This window comes from Bufo bufo, chromosome 4 (assembly GCF_905171765.1).
Source record: "Bufo bufo chromosome 4, aBufBuf1.1, whole genome shotgun sequence".
Classification (NCBI taxonomy): domain Eukaryota; kingdom Metazoa; phylum Chordata; class Amphibia; order Anura; family Bufonidae; genus Bufo; species Bufo bufo.
The window spans coordinates 615,494,580-615,517,887 of NC_053392.1; the positions used below are offsets into that span (position 1 = coordinate 615,494,580).

The following is a 23,308-nucleotide window of genomic DNA, read 5'->3' on the forward strand; positions in this document are numbered from 1 at the left end:
TCAACATTTATTTATTTATATAGCACATTTAATTGCAATGTTGTTTGCCAAAGTGCTTCACAGTTACATTAAAACATACATTTATAAAAACATTAGCAGCCGATTTGTGTAGGTGGGCTTGAAAATGAGGGAGTGGTGGCAATTTAGAAATCATGTCCTGATTTTTCAGCTCACACTCTAGCTTTTATCACTCTGCTGGCTGCTTACACACCTGGGTTTCTATGGCAACTGACTCTATAGCAAGGGCAGAGAAGAGCGGTTAAAACAAACTGCTCCAACTTGCTCACTTCACTGGCGGTTGCCATCTTCAAACGGTTGTATTTTAAAAATTATAAATCCTACAGCGAAGAGCTTTATATTGTGAGAATTCCAAGACCCAGACCTACATTTTATTTTGATGCATAGTATGTCTCTGAAATATTAAAAATGAAGGCACAGTCGCAGTTTAGAAATTGCCCTTCAAATTTGAGGTGGCTAGAGTGGAGTTTCAATAAATGTCAATGGGTGGCGCGAGTTGCAAACAAATGGTCATATTGTGAAAACTATCAGGATTATGGCTTAGCCGTGGACATTTTTAGTGGCAGCGGGGATAGCTGAACGTTTTGATATAAGATTTGTGTAGGTGGGCTGGAAAATGAGGGCGTGGTGGCAAATTAGAAATCATGTCCTGATTTTTCAGCTCCCACTCTAGTTTTGAACATTCCGCCATTTATTCCTATGGGACCAATTTCACCACAAAAACGTTCCACAAAGTAATAGCACACCAGTTGGGAACAATCTGCACGTTTCGGTATTACTGTCTATGTAGTGTAAAAACTGTGGGAGGAGTTAGGGTGGTAAATTTGGCTATGATAATAAGAATATATATGTGAGATAACAGTAAGAGGTCTTGCCATGCAAGAACACTTAACTAGAAATATAATTAACAATATGGAAAGATCGCTCTGAGTATATTATAAAATGATTATGCCATTGGAAGAAAATAGGATTATCATCACAGAAGGAAACTCTATTAATAACGAACAACCCACAAAATACAGCATACTGAATCCTAAAGTTTGTCCATTCCATGGTAGTAGCTTGTAACTCAGTAAATGGAATTCCATGTTAAATTAAAAACTTCATAAATATTTTTATAGAGCAGAGCTTAAAAATTATCCTTATTACAACCAGTAATATGTCCCTTTATTAACGGTTTTGGAAGAACACTATTGAACCATGTTTAAAAAAAATATTCTGATAGTAGAGTTCTCTTCATCTTCAGCTGTGTGGATCATATCTACATTTCAAGTAGCCACTGATAAATCACTTCTAGTACAGTCCTGATCAAAAGTTTAAGACCACTTGAAAAATGGCAAAAAATCATATTTAGCATGGCTGGATCTTAACAAGGTTCCAAGTAGAGCTTCAACATGCAACAAGAAGAAATGTGAGTGAGACAAAACATTTTTTGAGCATTCAATTTAATTAAAACAACGAATAAACTGAAACAGGCTGTTTTTCAGCTGATCAAAAGTTTAGGACCACACCTCCAAAAAAAAACTAAACCCCCCAAAACAGAAATCCAACTTCCAAACATGAACTCAGTAATGAGTAGCTGCGCCGTTATTGTTTATCACTTCAAAAATTTGTTTCGGCATGCTTGATGCAAGCGTTTCCATGAGGTCAGTGGGAACATTCTCCAAGTGGTGAAGACGGCCGCATGAAGGCCATCTACTGTCTGGAACTGTTGTCCATTTTTGTAAACTTCCCTTGCCATCCATCCCCAAAGGTTTTCAATTGGATTTAGATCAGGGGAACACGCAGGATGGGCCAAAAGAGTGATGTTATTTTTCTGGAAGAAGTCCCTTGTCCTGCGGGCATTGTGTACTGTAGCGTTGTCCTGTTGAGAAACCCAGTCATTGCCACACAGACGAGGGCCCTCAGTCATGAGGAATGCTCTCTGTGACATCTGGACATAGCCAGCGGCCGTTTGATGCCCCTGCACTTCCTGAAGCTCCATTGTTCCACTGAAGGAAAAAGCACCCTAGACCATTATGGCGCCCCCTCCACTGTGGTGCGTACAAAACATCTCAGGTGGAATTTGCTTGTCATGCCAGTAACGTTGGAAACCATCAGGACCATCAAGGTTACATTTTTTCTCATCAGAGAATAAAACTTTCTTCCACCTTTGAATGTCCCATGTTTGGTGCTCTCTTGCAAAGTCCAAACGAGCAGTTCTGTGGCGTTCAAGGAGACGAGGTCTTTGAATACGTTTTTTGTTTTTGAAGCCCTTCAGTCTCAGATGCCGTCTGATGGTTATGGGGCTGCAGTCAGCACCAGTAAGGGCCTTAATTTGGGTTGAGGATCGTCCAGTGTCTTGACGAACAGCCAATTGGATCCTCTGGCTCAGTGCTGATGAAATTTTTTAGGGTCTTCCACTTGACTTTTTTGTTCCATAACCCTCAGGATCATTTAAGAAATTCCAAATGACTGTCTTACTGCGTCCTACCTCCGCAGCGATGGCGGCTGTGAGAGACCCTGCTTATGCAGTTCAACAACCCAACCACGTTCAAAAAGGGAGAGTATTTTGCCTTTGCCATCACAACGTGTGACTACCTGACAGAAAATAACAATGAATCCACATCTTTGCACAGATTTGGCCTTTTAAAAGGCATGTGGTCCTAAAATTTGGATCAGCTGAAAAACAGCCTGTTTCAGTTTAATCGTTATTTTCAATTAATTGAATGCTCAAAAAATGTTTTGTCTCACTCTCATTTCTTCTTGTTGCATGTTGAAGCTCTACTTGGAACCTTGTTAAGATCCAACAATGTAAAATATGATTTCTTGCCATTTTTCAAGTGGTTTTAAACTTTTGATCAGGACTGTACAAGTGTTTTTGCGACTCCGGCTGATGTGACGGTCGCCTGTGATGCCATGTTGACACCACATTTAGCAGCAATCAACACACTGGGAGGGTTTAGTAGGTATGTTTAGTTCACTTCAGGACAGCATATAGCATCTCTACAGACTGAATTCCTTTGTTCTAGACCTAATAGGTTCAATATTGTCCAAAAAGTTCCTTTTAACCACCTCAGCTCCCCTAGCTTAAACCCCCTTAATGACCAGACCACTTTTTACAATTCTGCACTACACTACTTTCACGGTTTATTGCTCGGTCATACAACTTACCACCCAAATTAATTTTACCTCCTTTTCTTCTCACTAATAGAGCTTTCATTTGGTGGTATTTCATTGCTGCTTTTTTTAATATTAATCAAAATTGACCGAAATTTTTGCAAAAAAATGACATTTTTCACTTTCTGTTGTAAATTTTTTCAAATAAAACTACATTTTTATATAAATTTTTCTCTAAATGTATTGTTCTACATGTCTTTGATAAAAAAAAAAATGCAATAAGTGTATATTTATTTGTTTGGGTAAAAGTTATAGCGTTTACAAACTATGGTGCAAAAATGTGAATTTACGCACTTTGACTTTCTGAGCACCTGTCATGTTTCCTGAGGTTCTACAATGCCCAGACAGTAGAAACACCCCACAAATGACCCCATTTCGGAAAGTAGACACCCTAAGGTATTCGCTGATGGGCATAGTGAGTTCATGGAAGTTTTTATTTTTTGTCACAAAAAAGTTTTTATTTTTTGTCACAAAAATGATAATTCTTATTTTTTTTTCATATTCCACTAAATTGTGACAAAAAATAAAATTTTACATGAACTCACCATACCCCTCACGGAATACCTTGGGGTGTCTTCTTTCTAAAATGGGGTCACTTGTGGGCTATTTATACTGCCCTTGCATTTTAGGGGCCCTAAAGCGTGAGAATAGTTTGGAATCCAAATGCGTAAAAAATGCCCTGTGAAATCCTAAAAGTACTCATTGGAATTTGTGCCCCTTTGCGCACCTAGGCTGCAAAAAAGTGTCACACATGTGGTATCGCCGTACTCAGAAGAAGTAGGGCAATGTGTTTTGGGGTGTATTTTTACATATACCCATGCTGGGTGAGAGAAATATCTCTGTAAATTGACAACTTTGTATAAAGAAAATTTAAAAAGTTGTCATTTACAGAGATATTTTTCACATACAGTATGGGTATATGTAAAAATACACCCCAAAACACATTGCCCTACTTCTCCTGAGTACGGCGATACCACGTGTGACACTTTTTTGCAGCCTAGGTGCGCAAAGGGGCCCAAATTCCAATGAGTACTTTTAGGATTTCACAGGGCATTTTTTACGCATTTGGATTCCAAACTACTTCTCACGCTTTAGAGCCCCTAAAATGCCAGGACAGTATAAATACCCCACAAGTGACCCCATTTTGGAAAGAAGACACGCCAAGGTATTCCGTGAGGGGCATGGCGAGTTCCTAGAATATTATTTTTTTGTCACAAGTTAGCGGAAAATGATATATATTTTTTTTATCTTACAAAGTCTCATATTCCACTAACTTGTGACAAAAAATAAAATTTTACATGAACTCGCCATGCCCTTCACGAAATACCTTGTGGTGTCTTCTTTCCAAAATGGGGTCACATGTGGGGTATTTATACTGCCCTGGCATTTTAGGGGCCCTAAAGCGTGAGAAGAAGTCTGGAATATAAATGTCTAAAAAATGTTACGCATTTGGATTCCGTGAGGGGTATGGTGAGCTCATGTGAGATTAAATTTTTTGTCACAAGTTAGTGGAATATGAGACTTTGTAAGAAAAAAAAAAAAATCTATTTCTGCTAACTTGTGCCAAAAAAAATAATCTTCTATGAACTCGCCATGCCCCTCAAAAGTTATCTTTATAGCGCCGCAGCGATTTTACGGTGTTTTTGCAGTGATCAGAAAAAATATATATTCTGTCACTGCGGTGGGGCGGACTGAACGCAAGTGTGCGCACAAGATCAGGCCTGATTGGGCGAACACTGCGTTTTTTGTAGAGCCTAATGAACATGTCTTATTCTTGTCCGCAATTGCAGACAAGAAAAGGCATTTTCTATATAGTTCTGGCAATGTGCGGATCCGCAAAATGCGGAAAGCACATTGCCGGTGTCCGTGTTTTGCGGATCCGCGGATCCGCAAAACACATACGGATGTCTGAATGGAGCATTACAGGGGGGTGATCAATGACAGAGGGGTGATCAGGGAGTCTATATGGGGTGATCAGGGGTTAATAAGGGGTTAATAAGTGAAGGGGGGGTGTAGTGTTGTGATTGGTGCTACTTACAGAGCTGCCTTTGTCCTCTGGTGGTCGATCCAAGCAAAAGGGACCACCAGAGGACCAGGTAGCAGGTATATTAGACGCTGTTAACAAAACAGCATCTAATATACCTTTTTGGGGTTAAAAAAAATCGCATCTACAGCCTGCCAGCGAATGATCGTTGCTGGCAGGCTGTAGATCATCTTCTTATCTGCGCGTCGCTGTGAACCTCTCATACATACCCATATATTTTCTGAAAGGAGACATCTGGTACAATGTGGAAATGACAATAAGAACATTATACACACACACAAATACTCTTATAAAATTGTGTAATTTTCAGAGAAATTTTATAAAAGTTTATATTGGTGGATAAATGTGTGATCCAAACAGAAAGATACACCACACCAAAGATGCACCACACCTCCTAAAAATAAATTTTCTAAATGCGCTTGTATATACAACTAAGGCCTAAATTTACAAGCACATATTCATAAAATCACCATAACTAGAAAGACCAAAAATCTGATTTGAAGTGGCTGAATATAATTTTTGTTTTTTAATCAGGTACCCTAACTAAAAACAATCATTTACAGTCAGCAATCAATGAGTGAAAATCATTTCCATCTGTCAAAAATATATTAGATGTTCCTCTATTGTGATAATGGTTATCACCATTACTGTAGTATGTAAGGGGTATCACTTGAGAAGTAATCTGTATATTTTACTCTATAGACTGATTTTGGATTGGATTGTTTCTAGAAAATAATGGGACAATCAGAGAGCAAGTATGCTCTCTAATTGATGTTGGAATAAGGTTGATAGCATGCACAGAAGTCCATGATACCCTCCCTCTGGAGCCATGTACAGTTACATAGGGAGAGAGTATCTATATCTCTCCATGTGCAGTCTATCAGCTGCCATATCCTGGAATATCTCAAGCTCTTTAGCAGCTAGGTCTAATCCAGGTCTTTTTTAAAAGTTGAAAATCTAAGCTTTAAATTAAGACCAGGATTGCTAGCTGCTCCACATTGAGAGATACATTCCTTACAAATTGGGCTGGCACTGACAGCTGCAGGGATGTGCAGCTTTCACTGGAACCCATTTCTAGGGCCTGTAACTCAAGATATATGGTGGCTAGCGCCTTGGCTTGTTTTAAAACTTAGATTGTCAGCTTTAAAACTAAATCAGACTTACATCTCTAGCTGGTACACAGGTTGAGATCCTGCTATCTGTAGTAAGTCTGTGTTACATCCTTGGCAGGGAAAAGGTTTATGATGATATGGATGATTTTTAAAGTTAAAGGGGTTGTTTCACTTCAGTAAGTGGCATTTACCATGTAGAGAAAGTTAATACAAGGCACTTACTAATGTATTGTTATTATCCAGGCATGCTCATCCTGCGGCACTCCAGCTGTTGCAAAACTACAACTCCCAGCATGCGTAAGTTGAGCATGCCTGTTATTATCCATATTGCTTCCTTTGCTGGCTGGATTAATTTTTTCATCACATTATACACTGCAATCCATCAGTGGTGACTGTGCATGCACACTATAGGAAAACGCATCAGTCTCTCTGGTAGCCAGGACTATGGGAGCGCACTGTCACAAAGTCGGGGGAGGGGATAAACACCAGAATGACAACAGAAGGAAAATGACCAGGAACTAGGCCTCAAGGCAAAGAAAAGGGAATGGGTGATGACCACCTAGGAAACCCTAGACCTAGCCCTGACTCCTGTCAGTATGAACAGTCCCTGAAGGTGTGAATATTTGTACACCGGAAACCTGGGCCCTAGTAAGCCTGAAAAGCCCTAGGAGTAGTGACAGGGTCTGAGATTACTGGTTCATTACCAGATGAATGAACCAGTGTCTCCCTGAGGCCTAGTAAACAACAAGCAATAGAGAACAACAAAATACAAGCGAAGTCCACTTATCTTCAATAGGAAAATGGATGAGCAGGAACTCCGATAAGAACCACATACCAGCTCCTCCAACTCCAGGCAGATAATATCATCCGTATGGTATGAAGTGTGAGTCCAGACTAAATAGGGTAGCAATAGTGACCACAAGCTGCACCTGGGATAAGAGGTGTGGTCATTTCCAACAACAACAACACTGCAACAAGTGAAAACAGAGAGACTGTCAGATAACCTCACGTGCTGCCAGTCTCTCAGATCTTCTAACCTCTGTCACGGGTGGGACAGTGACACGCACGTAGGCTGGTGCTTTTTCCTATAGTGTGCAAGCATGACCACCACTGATGGATTGCAGGGTGGTCTGTAACCATGGAAATGAGAAGTGTATAATGTGATAGAAAAATTAATCTAGCCAGTAAAGGAAGCAATATGGAGAATAACAATACATTAGTAAGTGCCTTGTATTAACTTTTTCTACATGGTAAATGCCACTTACTGAAGTGAGACAACCCCTTTAATAAAACCACTTTCTCTTTATGAAATCAAACTGATGGGAAACTGGCCACAACCTAAAACAGTATGTTCTGCACTTTTCACCAATAAGATGACAGCTTTGCTTTCCATTATTTCCATTATATGTGAAGTCAAACGAGATGACCCTTTGCTTCCTCCACGACAGCTTTAATTAAAGCACACATGAACTTGAAGGTGTTGTGCAGCAATTTATATTGATGACCTATCTTCAGGATAGGTCATCATTATATGATTGGTGGGGATCCGATAGCCGGCATCCTCGCCAATCAGCTGTAACAACTACTCCATCCCATTGAAGTGAATGGAACGAAGCAGCTACAATTACTCTGAGCGACCACTGAAGTGTTGATGGTGTGCATGTAAACAATAATGGGACCAAAGTACTTGTACAAAAGCTGCAGCCTCTACAAACAGCTGATCGCCGGGGTTGCTGGGAGTTAGAGCCTTGTTGATCTGGTATTGATGACCTATTCTGAGGAAACGTCAACAATATGGGAAATTGTAAGTTATACATAAGAAGACATGATTAGGCAGCAGGTCCCACAATGAAGCTCCACATCTGTCATGTGTCCTACAATCTACACATTACAATGTCTTCTTCTTTGAGTGAGTTCTCTCATGTTTAACAAGACTCGGTTTCTGACTAAAAGACTTCCCACATTCTGAACATAAATATGGCTTCTCTCCGAAGTGGACTGTTATATGTTTTACAAGATGTGATTTCTGAGTAAATCGTTTCCCACATTCAGGACACATAAATGGCTTCTCTCCTGTGTGACTTCTTAGATGTTTTATAAGCATTGATTTTGCACCAAAATACTTACCACATTCAGGACACATAAATGGCTTCTCCCCTGTGTGAGTTCTCTGATGTCTAACAAGATTTGATTTCTCACTAAAACATTTTCCGCACTCAAGACATGAAAATGGCTTCTCTCCTGTGTGACTTCTTAGATGTTTGTTAAGCATTGCTCTTTCCCTAAAATACTTCCCACATTCAGGACAGATAAATGGTTTCTCCCCTGTGTGAGTTTTTTGATGCTTAACAAGAGTTGATTTATCACTAAAACACTTCCCACATTCAAGACATGAAAATGGCTTCTCCCCTGTGTGAGTTCTCCGATGCCTAAAAAAACCTGATTGACTTTTGAAACATTTTCCACACTGTGAACATGAAAATGGCTTCTCCTCTAAGTAGGTTCTTTGATGGCTTACAAGTTGTGTTTTCAGACCAAAACACTTCCCACATTCAGGACATGAAAATGGCTTCTCACCTGTGTGAGTTCTCTTATGTCTATGAAGATCTGATTTCTGTCTAAAACATTTCCCACAATCTGGACATGGATATGGCTTCACTCTTTCATGAGTTTTCTGATGGTAAGGAAGAGATGATTGCTGATTAAAGCCTTTCCCACATTCAGGACATGAAAATGGCTTCTCTCCTGTGTGAGTTTTCTCATGTCTACAAAGATCTGATTTCTGTCTAAAACATTTCCCACAAGCAGAACACAGAAATGGCTTCACTCTTTCATGAGTTCTCCGATGATAAGGTAGAGATGATATGTGATTAAAGCCTTTCCCACATTCAGGACATGAAAATGGTTTCTCCCCTGTGTGAGTTCTCTGATGTCTAACTAGAATGGATTTCATGCTAAAAGATTTTCCACATTCTGAGCCTGAAAATGACTTTTTGTCTTTGCGATTTCTATCATGCAAAAAAAGATTTGATTTCTTTTTAACACGTCTCTCACATGAAAATATTTTCCCACATTTCTGTTTCGATCTTTTTCTGCCAGTCACTGATTGATTTGCTAACGATTTCTTCTGAGTAGCGGTATCGGTGGATAGATCTCCACTATGAAGGATCGAGGGTACATTAAGAGTTATTGAATCATCTTGTGTGGTATTGTTATCTTCTGCTTCATGATAGGAAGATAAATGGAGATGTCCATGGGAGTCGTTCATCCTGTCTTCACCTGGAAAATGAAAATGATCTCATTTTTCCAAAGCAAATATTATCTTACTTTATTGAGATGATTGCAAGCCAGGAAATACATAGTAAATAAGAGAATACGAAAACAGGAAAATGCAGAATTTCAGAAAGTAAATTATATTGAATAACAGCAAAGATATTTCATAGAAAACATCGTCGTTTCCAGCACTGTGAAGCTCCCAGAATATTATCTCTTGTAGAGAACAGTATAATATGTCTCAATGTCAACAGACAACAAAAGCTCCAGAAATTCAACAGATCCCCTGCCAAAAATGTATATAATAGATATCACGAATGGAGGCAAATGAAAACCAGCAGGTTATAGAGCAGGTAAGAAGCAGAGCAGATTGATATATAGTTTTGTCGGAAATGATTCAGTAACATTTGTAATTTATTCATATTCCTGCCCATTCTGGGCCTTGAAGTCGAGGAAGTAATCCTATCAGTGACTGACAACTATCTATGTATACACACTCATGCAGGGAAGGTTGTCAGTCACTGATAGGACCCCCTCCTGGACTTCAAAGCCCACAATGAGCAGGAATTTGAATGAATTAAATACTAATTGTATTGAATATTTTCACACAAAACTGTATATCAATCTGCTCAGCTCCTCCTGTCTGCAGCTCATAATATGTTCAATGTGACAGGTTCCCTTTAATAAACTTTTAACACTTTGGACGAAAAGTATAAAAATTGTACTAACCAATCCGATTATATTAAGACACCATTTGGAAAATTAACCACTTCCTGACATGTGCAGTACGGCGCAGCGGGAAGTAATTTTCCGACAGAGGAGCTGTGCACGCTCCATCAGCGGCAGGGGCCCGGCTGTCAGTAACAGTCAGTGCTGTATCCGTTGACATCGCAGGAAATGCTGATGCCGATGGATTAACCTATTAGATGCCACGGTCAAAGCTGACTGAAACATCTACAGTGGGGAAAATAAGTATTTGTTACACTAGTGATTTTGCAAGTTTTCCCACCTACAAGGAATGGAGAGTTCTGTAATTTTTATCGTAGGTACACTTCAACTGCGAGAGACAAAATAAAAATAAAAAAATCCAGCAAATCACATTGTATGATTTTAAAATAATTAATTAGCATTTTATTGCATGAAATAAGTATTTGATACAATAGAAAAACAGAACTTAATATTTGGTACAGAAGCCTTTGTTTGCAATTACAGAGGTCACACGTTTCCTGTAGTTCTTGGCCAGGTTTGCACACACTGCCGCAAGGATTTTGGGCCACTCCTCCATACAGATCTTCTCCAGATCTTTCAGGTTTTGGGGCTGTCGCTAAGCTACATTGAGTTTCAGCTCCCTCCAAAGATTTTCGATTAAGTTCAGGTCTGGAGACTGGCTAGGCCACTCCAGGACCTTGAAATACTTCTTGCTGAGCCACTTCTTAGTTGCCCTGGCTGTGTGTTTCAGGTGACGGTCATGTTGGAAGACTCAGCCACAACACATCTTCAATGCTCTTACTGAGGGAAGGAGGTTGTTAACCAAAATCTTGCGATACATGGCCCTATCCATCCTCCCTTCAACACGGTGCAGTCTACCTGTCCCCTTTGCACAAAAGAACCCTTGAAGTATGATGTTTCCCCCTCCATGCTTCATGGTTGGAACTGTGCTCTTGTGGTTATACTCATCCTTCTTCTTCCTCCAAAGAAGGCAAGTGGAGTTGATACCAAAAAGTTCTATTTTTGTTTCATCTGACCACATGACCTTCCCTCATGCCTCCTCTGCATCATCCAGATGATCATTGGTGAACTTCAAACGGGCCTGGACATGAGCTGGCGTGCCCTGCAGGATTTTATTCCATGACAGCATAGTGTGTTACTAACGGCAATCTTTGAGACTGTGGTCCTCGCTCTTTTCAGGTCATTGTGTTTATTCAATTTTCTAATAATTGCGCCAACAGTTGTTGCCTTCTCACCAAGCTGCTTGCCTATTGTCCTGTAGGCCATACCATCCTTGTGCAGGTCTACAATTTTGTCCCTGGTGTCCTTAGACAGCTCTTTGGTCTTGGCCACTATGGTGGAGAGATTGGAGTGTGATTGATTGTGTGTGTGGACAGGTGTCTTTTATACAGGTAACAAGTTTAAACAGGTGCAATTAATACAGGTAATGAGTGCAGAGTAGGAGGGCTTCTTAAAGAAAAATTAACAGGTCTGTGAGAGACAGAATTCTTGCTGGTTGGTAGGTGATCAAATACTTATTTCATGCAATAAAATGCAAATTACTTATTTAAAAATCATACAATGTGATTTTCTGGATTTTTTTAGATTCTGTCTCTCACAGTTGAAGTGCACCTACGATAAAAATTACAGAACTCTCCATTCTTTGTAGGTGAGAAAACTTGCAAAATCGCCAGTGTATCAAATACTTATTTTCCCCACTGTATGTGGTTTGATGAGAGATGGGGCTTCCTCTCTCACCACTACGGGTCCCCGTGCTGCTGCGACAGGGACAATGCCTTACACAGGCCTCGGGGCCTGTCAGCTACGGAGGCCTATGAGACCCATAGCCAAGGTTGGGTCTCATAGGCACGCCCTCAGTGTAATACACTGATGGACTCAATGAAGTTTCAAGTAAAAAAAAATAAAAAATATTTAAAAAGCGCCCTTTCCCCTCATCAAGCCATGGATAATTATAATAAAAAAAAAATGTAAATGGTGTCAAAAGCAATGAAAACATAAACGCCAAGACCATTGGAAGAAAAATTTAAAAAAAAAGTCTCTCAGAGAATGGCAACACAAAAACATGTTTTTTTTTTCAAATATTAAAAATGTTTTAATTATTTTAGTTGTGTAACATTGCAAAAAAAGGACATATTAGGTATCATTTGGTCACCTTGCCTCACAAAAAGTGTAATACCAAGCGATCAAAAAGTCGTATGTACCCCAAAATCATACTAATCAAACTGTCACCTCATCTCGCAAAAAACGAGCCCCTACAAAAGACAATCGTCCGAAAAATGAAAATAATATGGCTTTCAGAAATTTTTTCTTTTCAAAAATGTTTTACTGTGTAAAACTTTACAAAAATAAAAAAAATAGACATATTAGGTATCTCTGCATCCATAACGACGGCTGTATAAAAAAATTACATGATCTACCCCCTCAGGTGAACGCTGTAAAATAATTTTTATGTCAAAACAGCAATTTTTGTCACCCTTGCCTTACAAAAAGCGTATTAGCAAGCGATCAAAAAGTGCTATGTATACCTAAATTGTACCAATGAAAATATCAACTCATTCAGCAATAAAACAAGCCCCCACACAAGACAATTGGCAGGAAAAAAAAATGGCTTTCAGAAAATAGCAACACAAAAACAGGATTGTAAAACGTAAAAAAATACTATATAAAATTGGTATCACTGTAATTGTACTGACCAGCAGAATAAAGATAACGTGTAATTTTTCCTGCACAGTGGACACCGCAATAACAAAAGGCAATAGAAGAATTCCTGCCTTTTCTTTATCCTGCTTAAAGTAAAAAAAAAAAAAGTATGGTCGTCAGAGAATGGCTGCACTGGTACCCCAGAGGCTGAACAAAGGCAACATAACACCTGTAAACAAATCTATCAAAATATGAGCAGCAAAAGCCAAAAGGTTGTCGTTCCCATCTGAACCCTGCTGTCACGGATGGTGTTGCAGAAAACTCGAAGTTATAAATAAACATCCGACTGACTTGATCCCAAACTAAGGAATATTTGGGTGAGCCCTATAAAAACCCTAGAGCTCTCCCTGACTGCTATGCCCATGCAAAGGTCTTTATGATAGACGATTGCATGCCCTCGTACCTCGACTGTGTGACACCTGAAAACCCTATAATAGTGAGGGGACACGACCACCGGCTTCCTGCACTTAATACAGAGGGAGTCAGGGTCACCTAGAATCAAGCCAGCATGGAAACACAAATAAAGGGAAAAGACTTATCGGAGGAATCAGCAGTTGCAGCCTCCAGCAGTGAATACAATCCAGGAAGTAGTATAAACCGCAAAGTGAGGCAGTATGGGAGGGAATATAAAGGGAGGCAATCAGTGTAAATAGGTGACAGCTGGGAGAAGGAAAAGAGATGACAAAGTGAAACCAAAACAAATAACATCATGCAAGAGGTACAGAAGAACGTCTGTCAGACCTTCTCAGAGAGCTGGCGGTGACAGTACCCCTCCCTCTACGAGTGGACTCCGGATACTCAGAGCCCACCTTCTCAGGATGAGACCTATGGAAAGCCCTGATGAGACGAGTGGCCTTAATATCCGCCACTGGGACCCACATCCTCTCGTCAGGACCATAACCCTCCCAATGAACGAAGTACTGGAGAGAACCGCGGATAATGCGAGAATCCACAATCCTAGAGACCTGAAATTCAAGATTACCATCAACAACAATCGGAGGAGGAGGCAAAGAGGAGGGTACAGTGGGTTGGACATACGGTTTTAATGGGGACCTGTGAAGAACATTATGGATCTTCCAAGTCTGAGGAAGATCAAGACGAAAGGCAACGGGATTGATGACGGACAAGATCTTGTAAGGCCCAATAAACTTAGGACCCAACTTCCAGGAGGGAATATTCTTTGTAGACAACCACACCAGATCACCCACATTCAGGTCCGGACCAGGCACACGTCTCTTATCCGCCACACGCCTATATCTCTCACTCATCCTCTTCAGATTACCCTGAATCTTTTGCCAAATAAATGACAAAGACGAGGAAAACCTCTCCTCATCAGGTAAACCAGAAGACCCCTCTCCAGAGAATGTCCCAAACTGCGGATGAAACCCATATGCACCAAAAAATGGTGACTTATCAGAGGACTCCTGGCGACGCTTATTTAAAGCAAACTCAGCAAGGGACACAAAAGAACACCAATCCTCCTGATTCTCTGCCACAAAACAGCACAGATATGTCTCCAGATTCTGATTGACGCGTTCAGTCTGGCCATTCGACTGCGGGTGAAAAGCAGAAGAGAACGACAACTGAACCCCTGAAAAACAAACTGCGTGCCCCTATCAGAAACTATGTCTGAAGGAATGCCATGCAATTTGACAATGTGATCAACAAATGCTTGCGCCAGCGTCTTAGCATTGGGTAACCCAGGAAAGGGAATGAAATGCGCCTTCCCCGAAGAACGAGGCAGGTCCGTAATGAAGTCCATGGACAGATGCGTCCAAGGACGGGAAGGAATGGGTAACGGGAGGAGAGAACCCGATGGCCGTGAATGAGGGACCTTGGCACAAGCGCAGGTCTCGCAGGCTGCCACAAAACCCTCAACCGTCTTACGAAGAGCCGGCCACCAGAATCTCCAAGCAATGAAATCCACTGTGGCTCTACTCCCCGGGTGCCCAGAAAGGACAGTATCGTGGTGCTCCTTAAAAACCTTGTGTCGTAAAGCGAGAGGTACAAAGAACCTCCCAGGAGGATAAAGATCAGGAGCCTCTGCCTGGGCTGCCTGAACCTCTGCCTCCAAATCAGGATAAAGAGCAGAGACGACCACCCCTTCAGCCAAAATGGGACCCGGGTCTTCAAAGTTCCCCCCTCCCAGAAAACAACGTGACAGGGCATCAGCCTTCACATTTTTAACCCCAGGATGGAACGTGACAACAAAATTAAACCTAGAAAAGAATAAAGACCATCTGGCCTGTCTCGGGTTCAGACGCTTGGCTGATTCTTAGTAGGCCAGATTCTTATGGTCTGTAAACACGTTAATATGGTGTCTGGCTCCCTCTAGCCAAAAGCTAATTTGATGGCCAACAACTCCCTATCTCCCACATCGTAATTTCTCTCTGCGGAGGAGAGTTTCCTTGAGAAAAAGGCACACGGTCGCCATTTGGCAGGAGAGGGACCCTGAGAAAAGACCGCACCCACACCCACCTCAGAAGCGTCCACCTCAACAACGAAAGGCAGAGAGACATCAGGCTGTACCAAGATGGGAGCGGAAGCAAAACTCTCTTTGATACAAGAAAAGGCTCCAAGCGCATCTACCAACCAGGAGGAAAAATCTACCCCCTTTTTAGTCATATCAGTGAGTGGCTTAACAACAGAGGATTAATTCAAAATGAACTTTCTGTAATAATTGGCAAAACCCAAAAACGGCATCAGCGCCTTCTGATTCTCAGGAAGCTCCCAATCAAGCACATCGCGGACCTTCTCAGGGTCCATGCGAAAACCAGAAGCGGAGAGAAAACCCAGAAATTGAATCTCCGGAACCGCAAACACACATTTTTCCAGTTTAGCGTACAATTTATTCTCCCGCAGAATGAGCAAGACCTGACGTAGGTGGTCCCTATGAGTTTTGCAATCCGGAGAAAAAATCAAAATGTCATCTAGATACACCAGTACAAATTTCCCCATTAAATGATAAAAAATGCTGTTCACAAAATGTCGGAAGACGGCCGGAGCCATCAAACCAAAGGGCATAACCAAATTCTCGAAATGGCCCTCTGCAAAAGTCACTCCAACCATTTATTTGCCTTGCTTGCCAATCAATGGTGGGGTTATGTTTAGTAAGCCAGGGTAGCCCCAACACTAGAGGAGTAGGTAATCCGCTTAGGACGAAACATGACATATCCTCAACATGAGCATCAGCCACAGTCAAACGGATATTGTGAACTATGCCCTTTAACGATTTTTGAGAAAGTGGAGCGGAATCGATAGCAAAAACAGGTATATCCTTTTTCCAAAGTGCATACCTGGAAACCATGTGTTATAGCAAATTAATTATCAATGAGATTGACAGCTGCTCCACTATCTACAAAAATCTCACAAACAATGTTCTTGCTATCTAGCGCCACCCTGGCAGGTAGGAAAAAACGGGAACTACAAGCAAACGGCAAACCTTCAATTTCCGCATCAACCTTGCCAATAGTAACAGATGGAAAGTTTTTAGAGGGTTTTTTTTTCCTTTTGTTTCTTTATTACCCTCAGAAAACTCCCTGAATCTCCTAGAGGGGCAAACATTTGCCAAATGATTTATACCCCCACAACAGAAACGAACCCTCCTCTGAGAGCTGAATCCTCTACTATCAGAGGCAAGCAAACCCAGCTGCATGGCCTCCTCCTCAGAGGGGATTGAGAGAGACTGAGGCCCCTGTGCAATGAATGAGACCGCCCCACTGTCCTTGGACTGAATATGATAGGAAGGAGTGGTCTCTCCTCTCTCTCTAAGACGCCTGTCAATACGAACAGCTAAAGACATGGCAGACTCCAACGAGGCAGGTCTCTCATGAAAGGCAAATGCATCTTTCAATCCCTCCGAAAGACCATGGCAAAATTGACTTCGGAGTGCAGCATCATTCCAACCAGTATCAGCTGCCCATCTCCGAAATTCTGAATAATATATCTCTGCGGACTGTTTACCCTGGCATAAAAGACGCAGTTTAGATTCAGCCAGAGCAATACGATCCGGATCATCATATATCTGCCCCAGGGCTACAAAAAATTCCGGCAGCGGAAAGGCCCAAGACTGAGCGTTATCCCTGAGCAGCAAGATGATGATCCCCACCCTCTGCTCCTCATCACCAGAGGAATGGGGAAGTAGGCGAAAATGGAGTTTGCAAGCCTCTCTAACGTGAACAAAATTCTCACTACCCCCGGAGAATGTATCCGGAAGTGAGATCTTAGGCTCGGAACAAACTCCATGAACGCAAGCAGAACCGGTCACCTGAAACTGAGACACAGATCTGCTACCTCCACTAAAAGACCCTGCATGCGGTCAATCAAGGCTGAAACCGAATCCATGCTTAAGACGGTAATGGCGGTTTATAATGTCACGGATGGTGTTGCAGAAAACTGGAAGTTATAAATAAACATCCGACTGACTTGATCCCAAACTAAGGAACATATGGGTGAGCCCTATAAAACCCCTAGAGCTCTCCCTGACTGCTATGCCCATGCAAAGGTCTTTATGATATACGATTGCATGCCCTCGTACCTCGACTGTGTGACACCTGAAAACCCTATAATAGTGAGGGGACACGACCACAGGCTTCCTGCACTTAATACGGAAGGAGTCAGGGTCACCTAGAATCAAGCCAGCACGGAAACACAAATAAAGGGAAAAGACTTATCGGAGGAATCAGCAGTTGCGGCCTCCAGCAGTGAATACAATCAAGGAAGTAGTATAAACCGCAAAGTGAGGCAGTATGGGAGGGAATATAAAGGGAGGCAATCAGTGTAAATAGGTGACAGCTGGGAGAAGGAAAAGATATGACAAAGTGAAACCAAAACAAAGAACATCATGCAAGAGGTACAGAAGAACGTCTGTCAGACCTTCTCAGAGAGCTGGCGGTGACACCTGCAGCAGTTTACATCCACATGGCATTTCAATACCCAGCAGAACCCACCTTACAATTAAAGAGTATGGTGTGTATGGCACCAGCTGGGCATAGCATATGGCACTGAAATTCCTTATCTGTGAAAAACTTGCACAGTCCGCTGTGCATTAATTTCTGCAAAACACCTATGGTGTCAAAATGTTCACTCCACCCTTGATAAATAAATTGAGGGGTGGAGTTTCCAAAATGGGGTAAATTATAAGGGGTTTCTACTGTAGGGTATCTTAGGGTCTCTTCAAATGTAACATTGCATCCAAAAAACATTTCAGCAAAATCTGCCCGCCAAAAACCATATGGTGCTTATTCCCTTCTGATTCCTGCCATGTGCCCAAAACAGCAGTTCACGACCACATATGGGGTAATGTTGTGTTCAGGAGAGAAGACTGAACACAATTTGGAGTGCTTTTTCTACTCTTACCCCTTGTAAAAAAAAAAAAAAAAATGCGTGGCTTATAAATTTCATCGGAGGAAAGAAAATTTTTATTTTCACAGGCAAGTATTTTTAAATTCTATTCTCGTTTTTTGCTGGATGAGTTGATTTTTTCATTGGTACAATTTAGGCATACATAGTACTTTTTGATCGCTTGCTATAACGCATTTTGTAAAGAAGGTGCTGTTGCTGTTTTGACAATATTTATTCATTTATTTTTTTACAGCGTTCACCCGAGGGGGTAGATCATGTAATATTTTTAGATATCCGGTTGTTATGGATGCAGAGATACCTAATATGTCTATATGTTTTATTTTTGTAAAGTTTTACACAGTAAAACTTTTTTTTAAATAAAAAATTTCTGAAAGCTATATTATTTTTATTTTTCGGGCGATTGTCTTTTGTAGAGGCTCATTTTTTGCGAGATGAGGTGACAGTTTGATTAGTACGATTTTGGGGTACATACGACTTTTTGATCGCTTGGTATTACACTTTTTGTGAGGCAAGGTGACCAAATGATACCTAATATGTCCTTTTTTTTTTTGCAATGTTACACAACTAAAATAATTTTCATTTTAATAATTTTTGGAAAATAAATCCTGTTATTGTGGTGCTATTTTCTAAGAGACTTTTTTTTTATTTTTCTGCCAATCGTCTTGTTTTCATTGGTAAAATTTTTTAGTCATTCACTATTATTCTTTTTGTAAGGTAATATGATAAAAAATGGTTTGACACCATTTTTTTTTTTTTTTATTATAATTATCCATGGCTTGATGAGGGGAAAAAGGGCTCATTTTATTTTTATTTTTATTGTTTACTTGAAACTGCATTGATTCCGTGGGGTCAAAGAGATCAGTACACCCCTTAAATTCTTTGAAAAGTGTAGTTTCTAAAAAGACAGGAAAAGGGTCACTTTTTAGGTGTTTCCATCGACAAAATTTTGATTCCTATCCAAAAGACTGCTGGAATCAGTCTCCATCATTTTTCCACAATCACCACCATCTTCAATAACCTACTGGGACATCCTCTGTATAAACATATTGAAATAAACTGATCTAACAGGGCCCTCCGTTCTCCTAACCCAGATGGTTCAAGATGCTGGATATATTTCGATACCTTAAAAAAAAAAGATTCTGCAAAACGCACAAAATCAACAATCCCTTTTCTATAATAGAGCACAGTTTCATGTCCTACAAGATCTTCCCCACTATATATTGGTGAAACGTGTCACCTTAAAATCACTGGTTAGCTCGTTTCAGGATTGATGGATCTATCACTGGGGATTCCACTTTATCCTTATCATCAGATATAGGTGGGGCTCAATTATCCTCCCAGGATTCCTCCTGTGTTCTTGGCAGTGTGGCCCTCAATGGAAACTTCCTTCTTAGCTAGCTCTTATCACTCCATATCTCCCTTGGTTTCCTCCGCTCCATGAGATGGTCTCCCCTCTCAAAGACGATCTTGCTGCCCTGCTCCTGTGATGCAGGACTGTAATGCCCGAGGACTAGTCTGGTCAAAGTACTTTATACAATAAGGGGGTCAGTTATCAATCTGAAATCTGCCCAAATTAGGCGTATTTCAGGAGCAGATTGCGGCGCAATAACTGTTGTGCTGCAATTTGTGACTTCTCCCCGCTCACAACAGGTCTATAGAAGAAGGGTCACATTTACCATTTTCTACTCCTTTTTACGTGTAGAAAAAGGTCTAAATGTAAGACAGCTAGGAAGCTGGCGGAGGATCCGCGCCTCTTCATAACTCAGGCAGATCCACCGCCAGCTCAGGGGTTTATTAAGACTTTTTTTTTTAATCAGTCTTTGGATAACTACTACCCTTTCTTATCACTGCCTCATGATACGGAAACCCATTTTTGATATTACAAGTACTTTCATCTCAGCAGGTTTGGTTTGGTTATGGCATTTTCCTCCTCCCCTTATTTCTCGTCACTTTTCCAGTTATTATTTCACGCGACTATTTACCCTTCAACTTTAGGACCAGGCCCTAATCTGACTGAATGCTTACATCCTGTACTACTGATCTCCCATGCAAGGTGGGAACCTCTCTGTGAGGGCTTATGGACAATAGTAGCACTCTGACTTTTGTTGCATACAGTAGAGTTGTGTCTATAGCAGTAAAACTCCCAAAGCTGAGCCTCTTGATTTTATTGTTGCGTTTTCATGTGATGGTGACAGCTCATCACCTCCCCCTCCCTGCACAGTGATCTCCTATTGCATCATGTGACCTTTATTCTGAATCAGCATTTACCCTCCAATGTTGTTGTGCAAAGGAAAATGATGGAATATTTTAGCAGTAAATGAATTATTAATATTCAATGTAACGTAAACAATGATGAGGAGGACGTTTCTCTGAACCTCGTATCAGTTTTCCCATTAACAGACAATTAAGAAAATAACAGTCAAAAAATGTTTACGAACGTCTCTCACCTTTCACAGACATTGATACAGGTTTTTCAATTCTACCAGAACTTTCCTGCAAGATTAAAGACATAAGAAAAATATACTTCGCTATTAGTTTTTCACATATCAGGTGATGATCAGAAACCCCTGCAAGACTTGAATTAGAGATGAGCGAATTTCTTGAAATTAGTTTCAGGTCCAATTCGAACAAATCAGTTTAAAAATTTGATTTGGGTTCCGAATCGATTCCTACCCCAATCAAAAGTGCTCCAATTGGCATGAACAGTGGTGTATGGCACTCTGAGGTCTCCTAGGACTCACATTTTTTCTACCTTCTTAGGGCTCATTCAAACGACTGTGGTTTGGTTCCGCATCCGAGCCGCATGTTTTTCGGGCTCAGGTGCGGACCCATTCACTTCAATAGGGCCGCAAAAGATGCGGACAGCACTCTGCGTTCTGTCCGCATCTGTTGCTCCGTTCCGTGGTCCCCAAAAATTAGAGATCATGTCCTATTCAAGACAAGACAAGAACAAAGGTTTCTATAATGGGCCAACTGTTCCGTTCCGCAAATTGCGGAAGGCACATGGGCGGCATCCGTGTTTTGCGGATCAGCAATTTGCGGACCGCAAAACACGGCACGAGCCCTTACTCTCTTTTTTATTCTTATCCCCCCCCACACACACACCTTTTCACCTCTTGAACACAATGACAGCAATAGTAAATACTGACAGAGTGACACTGACATATATAGCTGTGGGCAAACGCATTGTTGTTGATGGTGTTAACAAAGAACCCGTTTAAAACATACTACTCCATAAGGTTTCTTATGCTTTTTAAAATTAAAAACATTTGAATAATTGTCCCGTATTGGAGGCAGGTGCCTGCCGGTGCTTATACACACATAGTGGTGTCAGAGGAAGCATTGGATTGTTTTGAATAAGTGTCCAAAAGGTTACCCTTTCTTGGGAAGCAGCAGCAGCGTAGTGCAGAACCTCATGGACAAGGAAGGCAATGTGCGGCTGTGGCAGCAGCAGCTGCAGTACACTATGGAAGACCATGAACAGGCAGGCAGTCACAGCTGCATCGGAACACCATGAACAGGCAGGCAGTCACAGCTGCAGTACACTATGGAACACCATGAACAGGCAGGCAGTCACAGCTGCATCGGAACACCATGAACAGGCAGGCAGTCACAGCTGCATCGGAACACCATGAACAGGCAGGCAGTCACAGCTGCATCGGAATACCATGAACAGGCAGGCAGTCACAGCTGCATCGGAACACCATGAACAGGCAGGCAGTCACAGCTGCATCGGAATACCATGAACAGGCAGGCAGTCACAGCTGCATCGGAACACCATGAACAGGCAGGCAGTCACAGCTGCATCGGAACACCATGAACAGGCAGGCAGTCACAGCTGCATCGGAACACCATGAACAGGCAGGCAGTCACAGCTGCATCGGAACACCATGAACAGACAGGCAGTCACAGCTGCATCGGAACACCATGAACAGGCAGGCAGTCACAGCTGCAGTACACTATGGAACACCATGAACAGGCAGGCAGTCACAGCTGCATCGGAACACCATGAACAGGCAGGCAGTCACAGCTGCATCGGAACACCATGAACAGGCAGGCAGTCACAGCTGTATCGGAATACCATGAACAGGCAGGCAGTCACAGCTGCATCGGAACACCATGAACAGGCAGGCAGTCACAGCTGCATCGGAACACCATGAACAGGCAGGCAGTCACAGCTGCATCGGAACACCATGAACAGGCAGTCACAGCTGCATCGGGATACCATGAACAGGCAGGCAGTCACAGCTGCATCGGAACACCATGAACAGGCAGGCAGTCACAGCTGCATCGGAATACCATGAACAGGCAGGCAGTCACAGCTGCATCGGAACACCATGAACAGGCAGGCAGTCACAGCTGCATCGGAACACCATGAACAGGCAGGCAGTCACAGCTGCATCGGATTACCATGAACAGGCAGGCAGTCACAGCTGCAGTACACTATGGAACACCATGAACAGGCAGGCAGTCACAGCTGCATCATTGGGCCGATGATAAATAGCCACTGTCAGCAATGGCAGATCTATTCATCGTCATCAGCTGGAAATGTGTGGAAATCCTCAAGCATCAATGTGCCTGATTCATTTTAACCCCTTAGTCTTTTGGGCCTTACTGACCAAGCATATTTCTTCCTTTTTTAATCTTTGCCTTCCAAGAGCTACAACTTTTTTATTTTTCCGTCTATATAGCTGTATGAGGGCTTGTTTTTTTGCTGGAAAAGTTGTAGTTTTTTAACCACCTCCGGACCGCCGAACGCAGCGACGCGTCCTGGAGGTGGTTGATTCATTCCTCCTGGACGCGCCGGCGCGTCCTCTCGCGAGACGCGAGATTTCCTGTGAACGCGCGCACACAGGCGCGCGCGTTCACAGGAACGGAAGGTGAGCGAGTGGATCTCCAGCCTGCCAGC

General features: G+C 41.8%; 2 protein-coding genes across 6 annotated transcripts in view; both read right to left on the bottom strand.

The window, feature by feature from the left end:
- The window catches only part of LOC120999664 (oocyte zinc finger protein XlCOF6-like), a 2,208,135-nt gene that overhangs the window by 414,533 nt on the left and 1,770,294 nt on the right, over positions 1–23,308 (bottom strand). The window lies entirely within an intron of this gene.
- LOC120999668 (zinc finger protein OZF-like) overlaps positions 1–23,308 on the bottom strand; it is a 230,237-nt gene that overhangs the window by 89,926 nt on the left and 117,003 nt on the right. For 2 of the 5 annotated variants that reach the window (XM_040430676.1, XM_040430680.1), the window contains 2 exons: positions 20,847–20,892; positions 7,507–9,612 (listed from right to left, as the gene is read on the bottom strand). The exons of 1 other annotated variant lie outside the window; for it this stretch is intronic. In XM_040430676.1, coding sequence (XP_040286610.1) covers positions 8,222–9,612; positions 20,847–20,892 — 1,437 coding nt within the window. In that variant the 3' untranslated portion in view covers positions 7,507–8,221. Of the gene's footprint in view, positions 1–7,506; positions 9,613–20,846; positions 20,893–23,308 lie in introns of those variants that run through there. 2 more of the 5 variants (XM_040430679.1, XM_040430678.1) reach the window with 1 other exon arrangement.